The following is a 20,732-nucleotide window of genomic DNA, read 5'->3' as shown; positions in this document are numbered from 1 at the left end:
TTCTCTACACTGTGCACCTGTCTGGTATCTGTGCACCCTGATAGCTTGACTGTCATTTTACAGTTGTCAAAGCACCTGTGTGTACAGTATCCCACTGGTTCCTCATCCATAGCCTCGTGTGGCTTTTAACCCCGTTCGGTTTTAATGAACTTACTCCCAGTCAGTCTGTTCTATTATAATAACTTGCCTAACATCACAGAGCGAGGAGGAATGCTTTGTATTAGTGAATTTTACTTTTTTTTTTTTAAGTATTTATTTATTTGGTTTTGGGTGTATTTTTTTTAATCCTCACCTGAGGATCAAATTTACCATTGATTTTTAAAGAGAGTGAGGGAAAGACAGAGAGAAACCTTGGTGTGAAAGAAACACATCGATTGGTTGCCTCCTGCATGCACCCTGACCAGCCTGTAACCGAGGTACATGCCCTTGACCCAAATCAAACCCGGTACCCTTTGGTCCACACTCTATCCCCTGAGCCAAACTGGCGAGGGCATGAATTTTATTTTATTTTTTTTTCATCAATTTTGTCTTTTTTTAAATTAATGGAGTTGTTCTTAAACTTAGAGTAGTTCTGTTTCAGGCTGCTGATCTTTGTTACCTGAGGACTATCAGCTCCTCATTAAAACAGAATTTCCCCACCCCTCCTAAAATGTGTAACAGTTCAATGTTGTGTTTTTATTATATATTTTTTTAGAAAGTTATTAAGCAAAGATTTATGGAGCTTAGTGTAGGGCAGCATGTTAGTGCTTACAAAGTAAGAATTCATAAGTGGTTTTTATAGCCCAAGAAGGAAATAAAGTTGAGCCTAAATGCCAAAAACACTTGTAGGGTTAACTTAAGGTCTGATTATGTCTTTAATTACATACATAAGCCGATAAGTCTTTGAATTAATGGCAGGAATCTTGCTTCTCAGTACCAATTATAACTCAGTAAAGTACAATTGTATTAATAAAACCCAGATCTTTACATCTAGAAGATATTTCAGTTTTGATTTAAAGCTCAGACATATTTTAGAGTACATAACCATGGCCAGAACAGATATCTTTTTTTGCTAACAGAGATATTTCCACTTTGGTATCTTCTGTCCCTTTAAAATTGTATTGTTAAAACACTTGCAAAGGCCCAGCCAGTGTGGCTAAGTGGTTGAGCATCGATCTATGAACCAAGAGGTCATGATTCAATTTCCCCTAAGGGCACATGCCAGGGTTGCGGACTAGGGGGACTTACAGGAGGCAGCCGATCAATGATTCTCTCTTATCGTTGACTAGAGGCCCGATGCACAAAATTCGTGCCCTCACAGCCCCAGCTCTATCCGGAAGGTCATTAGGCTGTCCTAATTAGCATAATTACACTTTATAGATGTTTCTATCTCTCCCTTTTTCTCTGAAATCTATAAAAAAAAAATACACATATATATATATCTCACTGGAGATCAATTATATGTTAATGATTTATAAAGACATTAGCTTAGACCTTCAGCATTTTTCAAAATATAACACAGGTATATAACTCAAAATGGTAGCCTTTAAAATTATGTTCTGCTGGGTTCAGGGTAGTTCTCAGTAAGTGGGTTTTATCTATATTCTGAAGCCAGTTTGGAAATGTCTTTTTTGTTTTGTTTTGTTTTGTTTTTTTTTAAGGGGATGTCAGACTCCTATGTTAGTTTCCCAACTTGTTCCTTTCTGGTTCTTTCAAATATATAGCAATTGTAATATTCTTCCCACATGGTCCGTTTATTCTAATTGCTTTAAATTTTTCAAATAGGCCTCCGTACTTTTCCCCACCAGTCATAAAGAGACTTATTTACATTCTTCTATTGAAAAAGTCACTTCACATTTCCCTGCTTCCTGTTAAACAGTGAGTAGTCTCAATAGGTAGTCAGTCAGCCTTCAGTCTCAGGTTCTGGGCCGCTCAGATGTGCCCAGTGAGAGTGGACTGCATTTCCATTGTCATTGTCCAAATGGCCTGCGTTAAAGGCCCTTAAAGGCCCTCGCATTCCTCAGAGCCTCGCCCGGGGCATGTCAAATTCTTTGGCTTTTTAGTTTTGCCTCACATCTGAAGAGCTGATTATCTACACAGGAGGACATTCTTAAGAAATGGATTCTTCAGTGATTAGGCTATCAGTGGGTTTTTGCTATTCTTAAAACAGATTCCCAACAGAAAAAATTCTTTTTCTAAGATGTCATTAGAACACAGGGAAAGTCCATTTTCCATTTAAATGGAAAATCACAGAAATTGGCCTTCTCATTGGTTATCAAGGAAGGACAAAAGCTCGCTTAAAAAAAAAAAAAAAAAAAAAGATGAAGAAGAAGAAGAAGCTGTCAGCACAGATTCAGACTCAAGGAAACTCAGTTACAAGATAGAGCTTGAGCCGAAACTGGTTTGGCTCAGTGGTAGAGCGTCGGTCTGCTGACTGAAGGGTCCCAGGTTCGATTCCAGTCAAGGGCATGTACCTTGGTTGCGGGCACATCCCCGGTAGGGGGTGTACAAAAGGCAGCTTGGTCGATGTTTCTCTCTCATCGACGTGTCTAGCTCTCTATCTCTCTCCCTTCCTCTTTGTAAAAAAAATCAATAAAATATATTTTTTTTAAAAAAAAAAAAAAGGTAGAGCTTGAGCGGTTTTCATCTCCTGTGAATGAGATCCAGATCAGGGGAAAGTTATACTTATTTTACTGGTCTGGAATTTCTAGACCTGCTGTCTAATATGTTAACCACTAGCCATTTGTGGCTATTTAAATTTACATTCAAATTAGTTAATGTTTTTGGAATAGTACTAGTAAAAGTCATTTCCTCAGTTGCTCTAGACACATTTTGTTTTTGTTTTTTAATATATTTTATTGATTTTACATAGAGAGGAATTGAGAGGGACAGAGAGTCAGAAACGTCGATGAGAGAGAAACATCGACCAGCTGCCTCTTGCACACCCCCCGCTGGGGATGTGCCCGCAACCAAGGTACATGCCCTTGACCGGAATCGAACCCGGGACCCTTCAGTCCGCAGGCCGACACTCTATCCACTGAGCCAAACCGGTCCCGGCTCTAGACACATTTTGAAGGCGAAAGAGCCGCATGTGCTGATGTGGCTCTGTATTGGACCACACCGATGTAGACATTTCTGTCATCACAGGACGTTCTGTTGGACAGTGCTATTCTAGGTTATTTATTATATGAACTTTTAAACTACAATAGTAATTAAGCTACTTCTTAACCACTTCTTATACTTAAAGGAAGATTGGAGGATTAGTCTTTTCTAAGGCTAAGTTATATGAATGAACATGCTGGCTCTGCTCACTGCTGTTCTCCTTCCTACCCTTCCCCCTAAAAATTCTCAGGTACATTTATCTCACGGGTTACATTATCCTGTTCCTTTTGCGTTTGTATCTGCTCTAATTTCTGTAGCGATAAGAGACTTTGAAACCAATAGTTAGAAGTCGCTAGAATAATAGAACTGGCGAATAGAAACTGGATTCCTGACTAGCATCCCAGGTTCCCTTTGATTCTGCTGAGTCCACTAACACTATTAATAAGAAGACTTAGTTTATTTTTTAAAGGGCTTAAGTCTCTTGATGCTATATTTTATACAATGACAACAGAATATTTTACACTAGAAGCAATACTTGTGTTCAGATAATTGTTGGAAATTTTTCATCTTTTGATAGTTGTGCAGGGATCCTGACCACCATTTTGTACTGACCCGTTAAAACTTTGAAAAACTCCATACTGGTGACAGTTGAATTAGTCCTCAATTACTTGCCTTAATGCCAGGATGGGACCTTGGTTCTCAAGCCTGGTTACCTGTCAGAACCTCCAGGGGCTCTTCAGAAAAACAAAATCCAAGTGTCCAATACTCCAGGCTCTCTGCCCCTGACCCCCTCCAATCGGGATTGCCAGAGCTCACCCAGCCCTGGATATATTTTTAAATCTCCAATTTTTTTTTTTTTCCAGTCAGGTTGAGAACTGAGGATAATAATTGCTAGGAACACCAAAGAAAGAAGAAGTCTAGTTTTTCTCAAACACCATCTTAGTGCTTTCTAAGCTTTTTGATGGATGACACACAGAGTGGCGATATTTGTACAGCCTTGGGAGACCCTGGAGGAGGTCCTGTTGGGAGCATGTCTGGCCCGCTGAGGTCTCGGGTCCCTATCTCCACTCCCCTGTGACCCATTCCCAGCCCACAGGGTCAGTTGGGAAGTTCTGCTTCCGATCCTAGCAAGTGTGATCTAGTTACATACAATCATGTTGAAAAGGTTTTGTGGTGATGAGTTTTTAAATCAGGATATTTCTTATAGTAACAAAGAATGCTTTATATTCATATTACTCAGGGTATCTCAAAGCTGAGAAAGACGCTAGAAACAAGTATCAGATTTTCTAGGTAGTTTTTCTAAACACTTGAACTTACAGTTTCAAGTAAAAATAGGTGTTTTTATGGTAAGCAGAAATGCATTGGCCTAACGAGGTGTATTTTTTAAGATGTTTCCACTTAAATGTTTTCTTGTTTAATTGCTGAAGTTAATTATGAAAATAATGGAATGTCTGAATCATACATTCTCATTTTTATTATTATAAAATAATGGGCATTTTATAATTTAGCAATTAACTGAAACCTGAGCCTGTATTACCTGTTACTACAAAGAAGGAATTAAAGCAGGAAGCAGAGCATTTAATTCAATCCCAAGTAAATTATTAAACATCCTCCATGTACTAATTAGTCTTTCTCTTGCTCTCATTCCTCAAAGCATGTCGGCCGTTAACACCATTATCATAATGCTGTCTAGGATTCTTGTATTTAAGCCAGGAGAGATTTGTTAGCTATTCCCATTTCCAAGAACTTGAAGACGAAATCCCAAAGAGCTCATGGAACATTCTGTATTTTATTTTTTAGGTTAGACTTTACTAGTGTAACTCAAAAACTATTACGAAGTTTATGTGGCAAAAGGCAGATAAAACGTGCGGTTTCAGTGTAAGTTACAGAAACAAGACAGTTTCTAAGTATTAAAATATGGGGTATTTCAGAGATAATTGTGTGAAAGGAACCACTAGCCTATGCCTAGGATGTATTTGGAGACAAAGCAGATCTGCTATTTCCAGTTCAATAAATCTGCAAAGAGTGAAGGTTCCAGTCAGATCATTGAAATTGTCTAATAGGGGCCAAACTTGCTTCATATGGGATTCTGATTATTGTGTTGAGTTGAATTCAGCTGTTGCATGTCAGGTACGAGGAGAGAGGTCCTTTATGTGGTGACAGACCATTGTTACAGCCCGCTACCCAGTCCTCCTGAGAGTCACGAACTAAGTGGGTGTGGTGCCCACGGGAAGTCTGAGATGGTCCCACTGCTTCTGCCTTTCTGCATGTTGTCTTACCCCATCTCTTCACCTTGGGTAAAATGGGCCCGCAAGGAGTATACGAGCTGAGGAACGCCCACTGTTATAAAATTGCATTTGGCTTACTTGAACACCTTCAGAATTCTGCCCAAAGGAATCTTTAGACTAGCCCGCCACCTTGATGTTTTAATGACATTCTCTACATTAAAAATTCTCAAGACTTAGGTTAGAATTATCTGGGAATCAAAACGACTGTCTTCTTTTTAAGGTCCTCCAGTGATCCTGGTGTAGGTTACAAACCACTGGTCTATACACACTTGAACTTCGGTTTCTGAAGTAGCCAGTAATAAAAAGGAATAAAATGTAGTATTATAAGATAGTCCTATGTATTTGCAAATGCATTGGGTAGTTTACTGTTTAATTCATTAACATTTCTTCCAAGACACTTCAAATGTGGCTGTAGACTCATAAGTCAAAATAAAGGCTGGGCCGAAACCGGTTTGGCTCAGTGGATAGAGCGTCAGTCTGCTGACTGAAGGGTCCCAGGTTCAATTCTGGTTGCGGGCATGTACATTGGTTTCGGGCACATCCCCGGTTGGGGGTGTGCAGGAAGCAGCTGATCGATGTTTCTCTCTCATCAATGTTTCTAACTTCTCTAACCCTCTCCCTTCCTCTCTGTAAAATATCAATAAAATATATTTTAAAAAATAAATAAAAAATAAAGGCTGGGAAAACTGTTCTGTAGATCAGAGCCTCCCTGCACTCGAGACCTCCAGGATTGAACATATGAACACACGGTGCTCACATTTTTCCTTACCTCTTTATGTCACCAAGGGGTATTTGCTAGAGGATAATAATTCCATAGCATATTTTATGTTTATGTATTTTTATTCTTGACTCTCTGATACATTTTTCAGATATTACTAGAAAAGCAGAATCTACTCAGCAGAGAAAATTTGGGAAATGTAGAGAACTACAGAAAAAGAAAAAAATAATAATCCACATTCCCACAGTTCAAAATAATTGCTGCAAACATTTTCATTCCTTCATTGTACTAAATTGTCAGCTTTCAGGAGAGGCCTTCTGATTCAAAAATTCTAGGATCTGATGTGTATGTTTGAAATTTTTCACAATGAAAAAGTCTACTCTAGAAGCAACTCTGATACACTCTGCAGTTGGTATATTTTAAGCATTACTTTTGCTTTTAGTTTTTCTGTTCCTAAGCCAGTTGATTCCTTCTTAGTGACTTAATATTTCATGATCTTTGACATGTAAATTAAACAGGCATTTCCATATCACACACCATGGCTTCCCTGATATGCATACATATTTACCCTCTCAAAGTAAATATGCATGTTTATACCTAGTTGGTTTGGCTCAGTGGATAGAATATTGGCACACAGCCTGAAAGGTCCCAGGTTCAATTTCTGTCAAGGGCACAAATCTTGGTTGCAGTCTTGATCCCATCCCTGGTTGGGGCACGTGCAGGAGGCAACCAATCGATGTGTCTCTCTCACATCGATATGTGTGTGTGTGTGTGTGTGTGTGTGTGTGTGTGTGTCCCTCCCTTCCACTCTCTACAAATCACTTGATCCCTAGCTGGTTTGGTTCAGTGGATAGAGCATCAGCCTACAGACTGAAGAGTCCCAGGTTCGATTCATGCTCAGGTTGTGGGCTTGATCTCCGGTAGAGGGTATGCAGGATGCAGCCGATCAATGATTCTCTCTCATTGATGTTCCTATCTCTCTCTCCTCCTTTCCTCTCTGAAATCAATAAAAATATATATTTGAAAAATAATTTTTTAAAAAAAAAAATAAAGGGAAAGATATCCTTGAGTGAGGATTAAACCAAAAAAAGTTTTCACTAGATGAATCATGCCTCTTTACGGAAACCGTATTGTCCCTGACCTTTTTAAATACATTTTTAAGTAAATTCCGCAGTCTTGGAGTATGAACACAGTCATTGACTGTGCCTTATTGGAGTTTCTCTTAAAGGAGCGAGCCCAGGGGCCAGAACTGGCCATTGCACACTGTGGCCCGTGTGTAGTGCCAGATATCCAAGACTCAGTGAAAAATCTCAGTTTGGGACCCTGAGTATCTGTTACATTTGTATGTGATCTTCATTACTTCTAAAGCTTTCATGCCCCTGACCTTCACTCTCCCTTCTCCCACCTCCAAACCCCCCTCCCTCAGTAATCCGTGAGTCACGGACTCTTGTCTAATCTCCATGGCATGGTGTTGGGAAATAAGGAGTATAGATGAGATTGCTTTGAAAATTCAAATTACATCATACCAAAAATGAATGGGGACTTAAGCTATTGGTAATATTATACCTATAGTTTTCTATTTATAAGTTCCTTTCCAACACTAAATACAACCTGTACTGCATTGTTTCCTGCATGCATGCGATGTCACCTACGAATGCTGTTGGATAATATTGGAAGGGGGAAAAGAAGTTTGAGGTTAAGCGATGTGGAGGTTTGAGTTCCCCCAATATGTAGAAATTCTAGTTGGACTAAAATGTAGATGTGTACATTTAAAAATAAATTATTTGGCTTGGAAACAACTTTTTAAAAAGTAGCTTAAACCAGTCACAGGAAGTTTCTAATTTGACAACCAAAACATTTTATTGACATAAAACATTGGAAGCTAGGCTGAAAATAAACTTGTCTAGATACACAGTTTGTAAGATTGATTTTTTTTTTTTTTGCTTCTTTTATGTGTTTATTAATCTTAAAATTAGTAAACTTTTGTTGTAGATTAGCTAAATCGGTAAAAATAACCTTGGTTAACCATGATAGAAATGCTTATTTTCTATAATATAGAGGATTAAAACTATTTAAACTAAGTGTCACAAATTGCAATTATAAACAGACTTATCTGCTTACAAACGGTGTAAACTCTGTTGGCCTTTAATTCTATATACACTATAATGATTCTCTCTTTTTTAAAATACATTTTTATTGATTTCAGAGAGGGAGAGATAGAAACATCAATGATGAGAAAGAATCATTGATTGACTGCCTCCTGCACGCCCCTTGCAGGAGATTGAGCCCGAAAGCTGAGCATGTGCCCTTGGCTGGAATCAAACCCTGAACCCTTCAGTCCACAGGCCAACCCTCTATCCATGAGCCAGACCAGCTAGACCATGATTGTTTTTGTTTTGTTTTTTTGTTGTTGTTGTTGTTTTTAATATATTTTATTGATTTTTTACAGAGAGGAAGGGAGAGAGATAGAAAGCTAGAAACATCGATGAGAAAGAAACATCAACCAGCTGCCTCTTGCACACCCCCTACCGGGGATGTGCCCGCAACCAACGTACATGCCCTTGACCGGAATCGAACCCGGGACCTTTCAGTCCGCAGACCGATGCTCTACCACTGAGCCAAACCGGATTCGGCATAGACCATGATTGTCTTTTGAATGCTTTCACTCTTGAGTCCAGAGCCTGCTCAAACAAATGTTTTTCTAGAGGCAGTAATTAAGTACAACATCGCTGGAAATGTGAGGCATGGCTTCAGCCTTTTCAGGGCTAGGGAGACACATTGAATCTTTGCTAAGTGCATTTTAGTTTGCACATCCTTGAAATAATCCTGCATATGGTGTTACACTGTGAGAAAATTCTAAAGAGAGTATATATAAATGTCGGTCTAAATTAACTCTAATAAAATGTGTGCTTGTCTAAGTGACAGGATATCTTATGACATTAAAATTTTAATGTTTTAGAGAACTAAATTTTATGATTAACCTTATAAAGAACTGAATATCATTTTAAGCTCTTTTACTGTTTAATCAAATGAGGCTGTGTCTCTCCTTTTAAGTTCATTGGTTATCACCCTCTAGTTTATCCTTGGAATCATGATGCTTTATCATCTTTTCTATACGTAGGATTGTTTATTAATTGACTATACTGATTATATATATGAAGCAAAGCCTAGTTGCAGCAATATTGTCTTTAGTAAGCTTTTTTTGGTGTCACCTTAAATGTATGCTATAAAAATATTAAATATTTCAAAATGGTTTATATAAGCGAGATCTATACAACTGTGGGGTGAAATGTAAACAACTGCACTATTAGGAAGATATTAAAGTAGAGGCTATATTTACAGTGTCGTCTTTCAAATCTAGCTATGCTGTAAACTGATGTTTGCTGTATGCTCCTCCTGATTTGAAATAGATGAAAGAAAATGAACCTATTATCACCATGGTTCACACAATGATTGAGAACTCGGCGCTAAGACCCCAACTGTACCAGCAAGTAAGGTCTTGGACAGTGAATGATACTGCTTTATCATCTGCAAAATCCCTCAGTGACAGTTTTGGTTTATCCTCAGAGTTACTCATAACATCAGTGTTTTTCTTATTCCATTTTTTTTTGTTTTTGTTTCTGTCTACTTGGAAAAATGCAATTCATCCATGCTTTTCAAGATGCTGCAGTATTCTTAGCATGGCTTCGCTGAACATTTTGCTGTTGAATATTGAGTGTGCCATTTTCCTGAAGTTTTTGTGCAGAGTATTTGATTGATATGTACTTGGAGGTCTGCAGTACAATTGCAAATTTTTTACTAATATTGCCATTAATATTGATTAACTGTAAAAACATTATAACTGATTTTTAGGAAAAACTTTAATTTATTTTTTCTTTCCTTTTAAGGGCCACCCCCCTTCCCCTCAATGTTTTAGGAATAGGTGATATTTGTATGGAAGTCCTTTACATCTAGCTTCTCTACTGTGGTCCGGTAAAACCTACAGATGGCCATTTTTTAACATACTGGGAGTATCTTCTCCCTGTATTCTTATCATCCTTATGCAGTTATCAAGATAGTCCTATCTTTCCTCATTCTTTTCCCCTAACTCGGAATATGTATGTAGTTGGCTGGCTTTCATGTAGGACCTTGGTAATCTGCAGATCTGCAAAAGAAGTCATGTTATACATTCTTATCCACTTTTTTATTTATTTTTTATTTCATGGTCTCAATGTTCTAAGCTGTGTGTTCTGCAACATCAGCTTCTTCCACCTCAACACTCAAATTACTGTGGCCTATGACCTGTTAGTTACTTAAATCGTAGAGAAGAAAATTAACTAACATGAAAAATGAATATATGTTTTGACTAAAATATGTAAAACATCTGCTGTTGTTTTTTAAAGTGCCTTGAGGTCACTCTGGTTTGCCTTAGTCACCTTGCTGTCTCAGCATCGTGGCCTTGCAGCTGTGAAATTGAAACAGCTGGGGGGAGGGTGACTCACTTCCAAGCAGATTTCAGAACATTTAAAGTATATTTTGTGATTGAGCATAGTTTTGCATTTGCAATAAAGAGAGAAAGTATTAAATATTTAAAGTTAAACAGCTTTACTTTTCAACAGAAAATGGAGCCTTTCCATTCTGAAAGTCAACAGATGAGAGAACCTACACCACCCTCCTTCCAAAGTAATACCCCGAGAACCTCAGCACGTGTTCTGGGATTGACACCTTTCTGTGTCAAAGCTATTTGTTTATTGTTTTGTATGATGCTAAATTGATCTGAGATCAAAGCCATTTTGGTTGTATTAGGTTAATAAAAGTGCTAACCTGGGTGTTCCTGTTCGGTTAGGTTTGGTTTGGTTTTTCTTTTTTATATTGATTACTAATCAGCGTTCATGATGCAGACATCATTGCTGATTGAAATTATTCAGTCACACTAAGAGTTCCAATTGGAGGGTTGTTTTTTGTTTTTTTTATGTGGAGATATTAATTTTTTTTTCTCTCCAGGTTTCCTTTGTCATGTTATTATCCAAAGTAAACCTTTATCAGATTTTACATTAAACACTGTTATGCTTTTTCTGACATTGCATTACAATACTGTATTAATGGCTCCTGAGTTCAGCTGAAAATATAGCGACAATATCATATTGTATGACCTGTTACTCTAAATCACCCTGTTGAAGTTTTCATTCAGGAGGATCTTCATGCTGGCATTTTCTTAGAAGAAGAAATTACCTAGACAGTAATTATCTTAAAATTAATCAAATAAGTAGGACCGAAAACTGAATCTAAAGAAATAAGCATCAAGTTTTAAAAATTCCTCTTATTTATTCTACCATCTTTCATAATTACATTGTTGTAAGCAGGGTTTTTATAATATAATTAATCAGTGAAATTAATCACCTGATAAATAATCATTTTAAAAGATACAAAAGATACAGACTAATAGCAAATACTTACAGCCCTGTGAGCATTTTTGAATCTGCATAGGGTGTAATGTCTAAAATTATTAAATATTTCTTCAAAAATTATTCTTGGGGTTTGTGTGTACCTACATATGTCACATATATAACAAGGGATACTGTAGAAAGTTGAATTTTAATGGACAAAACTAATTTTGTTTTGCTTAATGCCAAGCCCCCCCCCCCTTTTTTTTTTTTTCCAAGATTATTAGATACCTTATGAAAAAGTTCTGGCTTCCTAAATAAGATGCAGTACATATCCTACACATTCAGTCAGGTTTGCATAGTACACTTCTCTAATTGAAGCCGGGCAGTGCTCAGGCTCATCTAATTCCTACCTGGCCACTTTCATTTGTTTTTCTAATGCTGCTGAAGTACTGCAAGCCCAGGACGTTTGGCAGACTTTTTTTTCTTCTAAAGATGACTTTGAAAAATGGTAAAAAGTATTGCCATGAAACATTAATTTATGCAAATTGTATTTAATCTGAATATTAATGAAATTACATTTTTTTAGTAGTAGGGTTTTCATATTGAGGACTAAATAACAAACCAATTCTAGATGGAAATTGTTTTTTGAATAAATTATATCCATCTTTTCTTAAGCACAGCGTCAGTGGTTATCAGTAATGACAAATAGGTCCTGGTTAAAAATTAATTATTTAAGGGTTAATCTTGTTTTCTTATATGCTTCTTCTGACAGGTTAAAAGCACTGGATAGTGGAAGTTTGCTTATTTTAAGAGTTTTTCTAAATAATGAATGTTTAACAATGATATCTAATAATGAATATCTTTATTGAATTATTTCATAAAAGGTTTAAATAAATTTTTCTGTTATACTTTTTAGGTACAACAAAAATTTAATTTGTGTAAATAATATATTCAGATATCTATAAGGATATGTCATTCTAAAATTATAACTATGCAGTACATGTTTTTCTTTTTTATACTATGCTAACTGTTAGGAAAATGAAAATGCAATAATATTCCGTAGATAAAAATGACATACCAATGTCCAAAATACTTATTACAGGTTACTAAGTTTTCATTAAAAATTACTAATCTTGCCGAAACCAGTTTGGCTCAATGGATAGAGCGTCGGCTTGGGGACTGAAGGGACCCGGGTTCGATTCTGGTCAAGGGCATGTACCTTGGTTGCGGGCATATCCCCAGTAGGGGGTGTGCAAGAGACAGCTGATCGATGACTCTCTCTCATCGATGTTTCTAACTCTCTATCTCTCTCCCTTCCTCTCTGTACAAAATCAATAAAATATATATTTTTTTAAAAAATTACTAATCTTTTTGCTGTTGACCCTGGCATATAGGATACAATTCCTATTTCAGTTTTGATGTGATACTGTCTACCAGTTATGTTCAAATTACACACTCCATTGTTTAGTAAAGCTGTTCTGCATTTAACTTTAAATATTAAATAAGCAAAGTATGTTTGGACATTTAGTAGCTAAAAGCTTTATATCTTTCAATTCTTAATAAATGAAAAAATTATTTTTTCATATTACTTATATTTTTTGTCATCGATCTAAGCATTTTTAAACTTATTTCTCATTGATAGGAGTATACATCCCTTTCTTGGGTTTAGAAGCTTTAATTTAGAATGACAATTGACACTACACTCCTAAGGACATATTCAGTGATCTCTATTTCAAAATAGTGCACAAGTATTGACTTTGGACACAATTCATTTTTCATGTGATGTTCATTTCTATGAAATTTTTGTGGTTTACAATCACTGTGCATACCTTAAATAGTCACGGGTTCATTTGCATGAGGTACGTGAAAGTCATGTCTTGAAATGAAACACGGAAATCCAGGATTATTATTGTATGTTTGGAATGCTGGCATTTACCCTGATTCCCACATTTCCAGATCCATTCAAAATTATCTGCTATTTAAATTATGCCTCCTTCTAAAGATGGAACTGTCGAGCAGTTTTTTAAAGAAAGGGCATATATACTTATAATTTATGTATTCTTATATATTTATATGTGTACATATGAAATTTAATTTTCTAATCTAGAATGTGGTTGGGAATACATTACTCCCATCCCCACTTTGAGAAAAAATGTGCCATTTAGTAAACATGCAATGAGCCCCAATTAAATTTTTCTACTGTGTGTTTTTACTGCCTAGCAGTCAATATAAACTCTTAAAACGAGAGAGTGAAATACTGCCTGCAGAGACTGTGATGTGATCTGTCTATAACTGATGGGGGTGGCTATTGAAATCTTGGTAAGCACAACCAGAAAGGAGCATTTGTTTGACCAAAAGATATTTGGAAGAAGCTGAAGAAACCATGTTTAAATACACTGAATAATTATTATTTACAGTATAGTAAAACAAATGTCAGTGAACATATATAAGTTTTTTTTATGAAATTTGACTATCATAGTTTATATAATATAGGCTTTCAGTTTTATAAGGTTTTGAATGATTTTTTTCTTCTTTTCAATTAAACCCATACTTTTCCTCCATTATCTTTTAGTTCTTAAGACAGAAGAGCAAGATAAGTCTATATTGTGTATGTGTGTTTATATATTATGTATCTGTATACAATACGTTATAAGCTTTGTTGGTAAAATTGTACTAAGATGTGTTGACATTTGAGTGTACACATACACAGTTGTGTGATTATGTGTATACTGTGAATGACAGTTTTGACGTTGAAATATGCCTGACTCAAATTATTTGATCCAATATAGTTGCCACAATTGTACTTGTCAACTTTCATTAAAATGTGTGTCTTACAAATGGAAAATGTAAGGTGCTGTATAATTTTGTGTGACCAGCTTATTATTTTGTTTGATAAGCTGAAGTTAACACCATTTTTTATGTATCTTGCATATTGTATCACTGTGAAATATCTTTCTATTTTTGTAATGATCTCTGTTTGAATTAAACTTCTGAAAGTATAAGAATCATTAAAACCCCATTTTTATTATTGTTATATAAACCTAAAATATTAACTATAGGCTAAATAAGTATATTTTTGAATATTAGTGTTAAAGTTGCTATATGACATTTTTCCTTATAGCTGTCACAAGATGAATGCAGAGGCACCTTATACAAATACAGGCCTGACGAAGTAGATATTGATGTAAGTATTCCTTTGCTGTGTATTGTCAGTGCTGTCATATTCTCTGCCAAAACATTGTAAATAAAGCATGACAAAAAATCCCTCTTCCTTTTCTGCCCTCCAAAATGGCATCAAATGAATTAGCATTTTCTTCTTTTGCACTTAGATTGAGTCTATTCTCCAGCAAATCTTCACTCCCGTAGTTAGCAGTCAAATAAATATATTAAGAATCATGTAAGAGCAAGTACAAGACTATTTCGTTAAAAATTATGTTGGACTGAGGACAAAGTAAAATTGTCTAAATGTTTTGGAGAAAGTATACACTCTACAAATTCTATCACTCCTTCCTTTTTTATTAAATTTCATATTTTTTTTAATCATATTTCAGATTGATAGCTTGCCATGCATTCTTACTTATTTATATCCCATTCTTCCCTCATTTCCCCTGGCTTTATTCATTGAGTTGTTCCTTTTTCTCATTTCAGTTTACAGTAGTTCCCCCTTACCTGGTTTTGCTTTGGGCAGTTTCACTGACCTGCAGTCAGCCCAGATCCAAAATAGTAAATGAAATATTCCAGAAATAAACAACTCATAAATTTTAAAGTTCATCTCATTCTGAGTATCATGAGGGTGATTGATTCATCCCTATGTCCATCATCTCCTTCCTGCTGCATACACTCCCCACCTACTCATCCATCACATACCCATCTCCATTATCAGATCGAATGTCAGGGTATCGCAATGCTTGTGTTCGAGTAAACCCTTATTTTATTGAATGACCGCCTCAAAGCTCGAGAGTAGAGATGGTGGCAATTCAGATATACCAAAGTGAAGCTGTAAAAGTGTATGTATGTACAAGAAAAAACAGGCAGCAACCAATTGATGTGTCTCTCTCACACTGGTGTTTCTCTCTTTCTCCCCTTCCCTTCCACTCTCTCTAAAAATCAATGGAAGATATCCTTGGGTGAGGATTAACAAAAAAGTAAAAAAATAAAGATTGACACAATTAGGTATTCCATAGCTTTTTTGAGTGTGTTTTCTTGTTAGAATCACCTCCAGTTACAGGAGCGATAGCTAACCTATTATACCTCCGGGTACAGGATGGGGAAACTGCTAACCAAAGGTATCTTCTCTTACAACCTAGGCCAAGTTAAGCCGTCTCTGTGAACAAGATAAAGTGGTGCATGCTCTGGAAGAGAAACTCCAGCAGCTCCACAAGGAGAAAGTAGGACAATTATGTTTATTATCTGCAATTGGTGTTACTTTATACGGTTATTATTGGCACACTGTGATAACTGAAGTAAAAGAATTAATTCCATGGTGCAGAACATTAAATGTAATTATTTTTATTGCAATAGTACACGCTTGAGCAGGCTTTGCTCTCCGCCAGCCAAGAGATAGAAATGAACGCCGATAACCCAGCAGCCATCCAGACGGTGGTGCTGCAGAGGGATGACTTACAAAACGGGCTGCTCAGCACGTGTCGAGAGCTTTCGCGAGCCACTGCCGTAAGTAGCCGATTCTGTTCTCCTGTTAAGACTCCCTGCTCCAGCTGGTTTGGCTCAGTGGATAGAACGTCGACCTGTGGACCAAATGGTCCCAAGTTTAATTCTGGTCAAGGGCACATGCCGGGGATTGCAGGCATGATCCCCAGTGGGGGACGTGCAGGAGGCAGCCAATCAATGATTCTCATCATTGATGTTTCTGTCTTTCCCTCCTCCTCCCTTTCTCTCTGAAATCAACAAAAATAAAAATATATCTAAAAGACTCCCTCAAATATTAGGCAGTTTTTCCTTTATTTCTATATGATTGGACTGTCTTTAGAATTTCTTTATTATAACTAGAAATTAACTTATTAATAATAGTAAAAAATGAAGGTTGGTCTTCATTTCTCTAATTAGTAATAGGCATCTTATTTATTGTGAAATAGTTGTTTTCATAGGAGATAAATACTTCTGTTTGTATATTACTCAAATGAAAAATGTTTAAATATGTTTAGATTTATTATAGTAAGGAAAATTTTTTTTTTTTAACTTTAAATGGGTTGGGATAATTTTGAGAAGGTGGTAATTAGGTTCCCTCAACCAACCATTTCAGTAAAAGGCACCTGTGAAATGCTTCTAAGAGCCTGTCAACATTACTGTTTCATGGCTGCAGTGTAATCTCAGTTTAGATGATAGGTTTCGGTAAGAAATATAATTAGCCAAACCTTTTAACCCACAGTCTTGTCGCTTTATAAAGAGTCTCTTGGGATTACTAAATCTAAAAGTCTTACGTGCAGTTTCTAAATTAAAGTGTTTTATGAGTCTGCACAGGCTGCTTTAGATCCTGTGTGCAGTCATCCCTAGACATGGTAAGAGCACCTGCCCACGCAAGCCTTTGAAAGAGAAATCCTCGCAAAAGCCACCTGTTAAAGCTGCTAACACATCCTTGTCTGTAGCTCCAATGGACTCCTTAGGGAGCAGCTACCTTTTAAGAAGGTCCACGGCTTAACTAAGAAAGGTCTTTTCACGCTGGCAGGATTCCAGAATCTCAACATGGCTTCGATTCTGAACACTAAAATAGTGTTCCAAACATGAGCTATTTTTGCCTTAGCCCTGTGGTCGGCAAACTGCGGCTCTCAAGCCACATGTGGCTCTTTGGCCCCTTGAGTGTGGCTCTTCCACAAAATATCATGACCTGGGTGAGTCTATGTTGAAGAAGTGGCGTTAGAAGAAGTTTAAGTTTTAAAAATTTGGCTCTCTGGGTGGGGGCATATGTGGGGAGGGGTTTGGGGTGAGATTGGGGGGATGAGGACAATTATGTGATACCATAATCAATTTTTTAAAAAAAGGAAAAGCAAAAAAAAACAAAAACAACTTTGGCTCTCAAAAGAAATTTCAATTGTTGTACTGTTGATATTTGGCTCTGTTGACTAATGAGTTTGCTGACCACTGCCCTATGCAGTTTGGCTCAGTTGGCCCACGACTGAAGGGTCCCAGGTTGGATCCTGTTTAAGGACACGTACCTTGGTTGCAGGCTCATGTGGAAGGTAACCAATCAATGAGTCGCTCTTCACATCAGTATTTCTCTCTGTCTCTCCTCCTCCTCCCTTCCACTCTCTCTAAAAATCAATGGGAAAATATCTTCGGGTGAGGATTTAAAAACAAAACAAAAAGCCAAAACCGGTTTGGCTCAGTGGATAGAGCATTGGTCTGCGGACTGAAAGGTCCCAGGTTCAATTCCGGTCAAGGGCACGTACATTGGTTGTGGGCACATCCCCAGTATGGGGTGTGCAGGAGGCAGCTGATCAATGTTTCTCTCTCATCGGTGTTTCTAACTCTCTATCCCTCTCTCTTCCTCTCTGTAAAAAATCAATAAAATATATATATATTTAAAATAAATTAATTAATTAATTAAAATTCACCATGGGCTCTTTTTAAGTGAATATAGCATGGTGTTAAATAAATCATAACTTAGATTTTATGATTCTTAAATATCTAATATTTAATATTAGAGGCCCGGTGCACAAAATTCATACATTTGGTGGGGGGTCCCTCAGCCTGGCCTGTGCCCTCTTGCAGTCCGGGAGCCCAGGGGGAGCGAGCCTAACCTGGCAGACATCCTTAGCACTGCTGCGGGCGGAGGCAGGAGGCGCTCTCACCAGCAGTGAGCCTGGCTTCTGGCTGAGCGGCGCGCCCCCCGTAGGAACACACTGACCACCAGGGGGCAGCTCCTGGGGTGGTCAGCCCGCATCATAGCAACCAGTCGTCCCACCATTCAGTTGATTTGCTTATTAGCCTTTTATTATGCAGGATGCTTATCCCTGATTTTAAAGTTATTTAAATTATCTCATTTAACGTCTGTTACTTATGTGGTGATGTTATAGGTGTGTTTTTTAAAAGTTTAATATTCTTTCACTTGTGATCTTGATATCAGAACCGCCTAGCCGTAGCATCCAACACTCTTAAGATGTGCATTGAAAATTGGATGAATTGATTGAACTGAATGATTTGCCCAACATGACAAAACTAAGAAGTGCTATGTCCAGAAAACAAATTGGACCTGAAGGCTTAGATTACATGGATTTTTATAATCCTATATAATAAAACCCTAATAGGCAAATCGACCTAGCGGTGGGACAGCTGGTCGCTATGACACGCACTGAACACCAGGGGGCAGACGTTTAATGCAGGAGCTGCCCCCTGGTGGTCAGCATGCTTTCATAGGAGGAGCTCAGCTTAGCCAGAAGCCAGGCTCATAGCTGACGAATGTAGCAGCTGTGGTGGGAGCCTCGGAGCGAGGGATCATTGACTGCGAGAGGGATGTCTGGCTGCCCGCTTAGGCCCGATCCCCAGGGGATCTGAATGTTGTGCACCAGGCCTCTAGTGTAGTCATAAAGAAAATGAGTACGCCTGAAATGTCCACAAGATGGTAACCAGTTAATGATGGGTTGGATTTGGGTAGGAAGAAAGGGGAAGTGAAAGGTGGTCCATACAGGACAAAATGCCTCGAATCACAGCACAGAAATGAGAATGTGGAAGACGTGTCTGGAGAAGCTGGAAGTGGAACCAGCTGACTAGAATTCGGGGATCGGAATGTGAGATTAGAAAGGGAAATGGGGCTGCCAGTGCCAAACTCAGGGAAGCTTCAGTATTCCTGTGATGACCTGAGTCAAAGCAAAATTTTGTTGAAAGCTATTTCATGATTGATATCTGTTTTAGGGAATTCTGGGGATGGGCTTAAATCTCATTTAGGAGGCTTAGAATTTGCTCCATCCCAAGATTAACTGCAGCACTGATAGAAGTTTATTAAAAATGTTTTAATAGAAATTAATCATGTTTTAGTATCCTGCTTTCTGGTTTTATCCCATATAATCACTTTTCTGTGTTGTTTCTTTCCCCTTGCCTTCGGCATTGTTCAATTGATCATTATAAGCCCTCAGTGTGTTCTTCTAAGACATGTCTTCTGCATAGAATACAAACTGTGTTAATTTGTGCCTTTATGTAAAGTTAATGCATATTAGCAGCTGAAGGCCACAAATGATGCATAGCATCACACTGGGCATAGGATGGACACTCAGTGGATGTTGATTAGATTTAAATTAGATTTAACATTTATGCCAGCAGAATCTCAAAGGGCGTCCTCTGATTCCCTCACAATTGATTCAGGGCACTGGTTCAAATCTAACTTCTGAGGTATAAGAGATAGAACATCAGAGACATAACGTTAAGGCATCCAATGATCGAGCCTGGGTTTCAGAGAACATCTCCTCTCTGGTTGGCTATGTAGGTACATAAAACCAGGATTAGCACAAGGTAAACATGTGAAGCAGCATTCCCTTTATGTTTTATTTAATTCTTGAAGCTGTACCTCCTCTCCATAAGCCCCACCCAGCACAGCCACATGCTTTTAGGCACGTGGTGTTCTCACCTCTACTTTATCTAAACTCGATTAGTGAGCAGGATTATTAAAGCAGTCTGATATACCTTGGTATTTTTCATAATGTATAAACTGTCTTGGTTTGGATTCTCCTCTGAAAGCACACCCTGAGATGAGGAACTGGGTTCAGAAAGTTTGGGTGGAGGTGATTGCAGGAACAGAGGCACTGAGTGTGGAGAGGGAGAGGGGAAAGCCAGTGAAGGTTTCACTGCTGAGTCGGTTACCGCTGTGAGCAGCGGGACTTTGGTCCCACTGAGGATTCTGAGAAAATGTGCAGAATGCTCAAGGGGTTTCCCAGTGAGAGGCTTGCCAAGGTGACGAAACTAATAGGGAACAAGGTCGACCAGAGTCAGCATCTCTTAAGTCAAACACTTCATTCTGGGGCTTCTGTACTTCCTGCTCCACCTCACGAGACAGTCACATGTACTTTCTGGAACTTGTATAGTACTATGTGTAATGCTTCAAACAATTTTTTTAAAAAAGAATTATGCAAACCATGCTGGTGGCAGGAGTGGTAGGGAGAGGTCAGTGGGGGGGAAAGGAAACATATACAACACTTTCAACAATAAAGACTTTAAATAAAAAAGGGAAAAAAAGAAATCAAATTTATATTTTCTTATGAAAAAATCTAAAGTTGGGATTTCAGACATCAGAAGCAAGTTATAAAGGCCCCCAGTCATCCTGAATTGTCCTAT

The 20,732-nt window shown here is 37.7% G+C and overlaps 1 protein-coding gene across 5 annotated transcripts in view; it reads left to right on the top strand.

The window, feature by feature from the left end:
- Positions 1-20,732, top strand: part of PLEKHA5 (pleckstrin homology domain containing A5) — a 204,369-nt gene that overhangs the window by 157,225 nt on the left and 26,412 nt on the right. For 4 of the 5 annotated variants that reach the window (XM_084877187.1, XM_084877188.1, XM_084877190.1 and 1 more), the window contains 3 exons: positions 14,575-14,637; positions 15,761-15,841; positions 15,975-16,124. In XM_084877187.1, the coding sequence (XP_084733313.1) occupies positions 14,575-14,637; positions 15,761-15,841; positions 15,975-16,124 (294 nt within the window). Of the gene's footprint in view, positions 1-9,497; positions 9,579-14,025; positions 14,062-14,574; positions 14,638-15,760; positions 15,842-15,974; positions 16,125-20,732 lie in introns of all 5 variants that reach the window. The other variant, XM_084877192.1, reaches the window with a different exon arrangement.

Source organism: Pipistrellus hanaki (assembly GCF_964339955.1).
Source record: "Pipistrellus hanaki genome assembly, chromosome: 3".
In the NCBI taxonomy this organism is placed as follows: Eukaryota; Metazoa; Chordata; class Mammalia; order Chiroptera; family Vespertilionidae; genus Pipistrellus; species Pipistrellus hanaki.
This window is presented reverse-complemented; position numbering and strand designations above follow the sequence as displayed.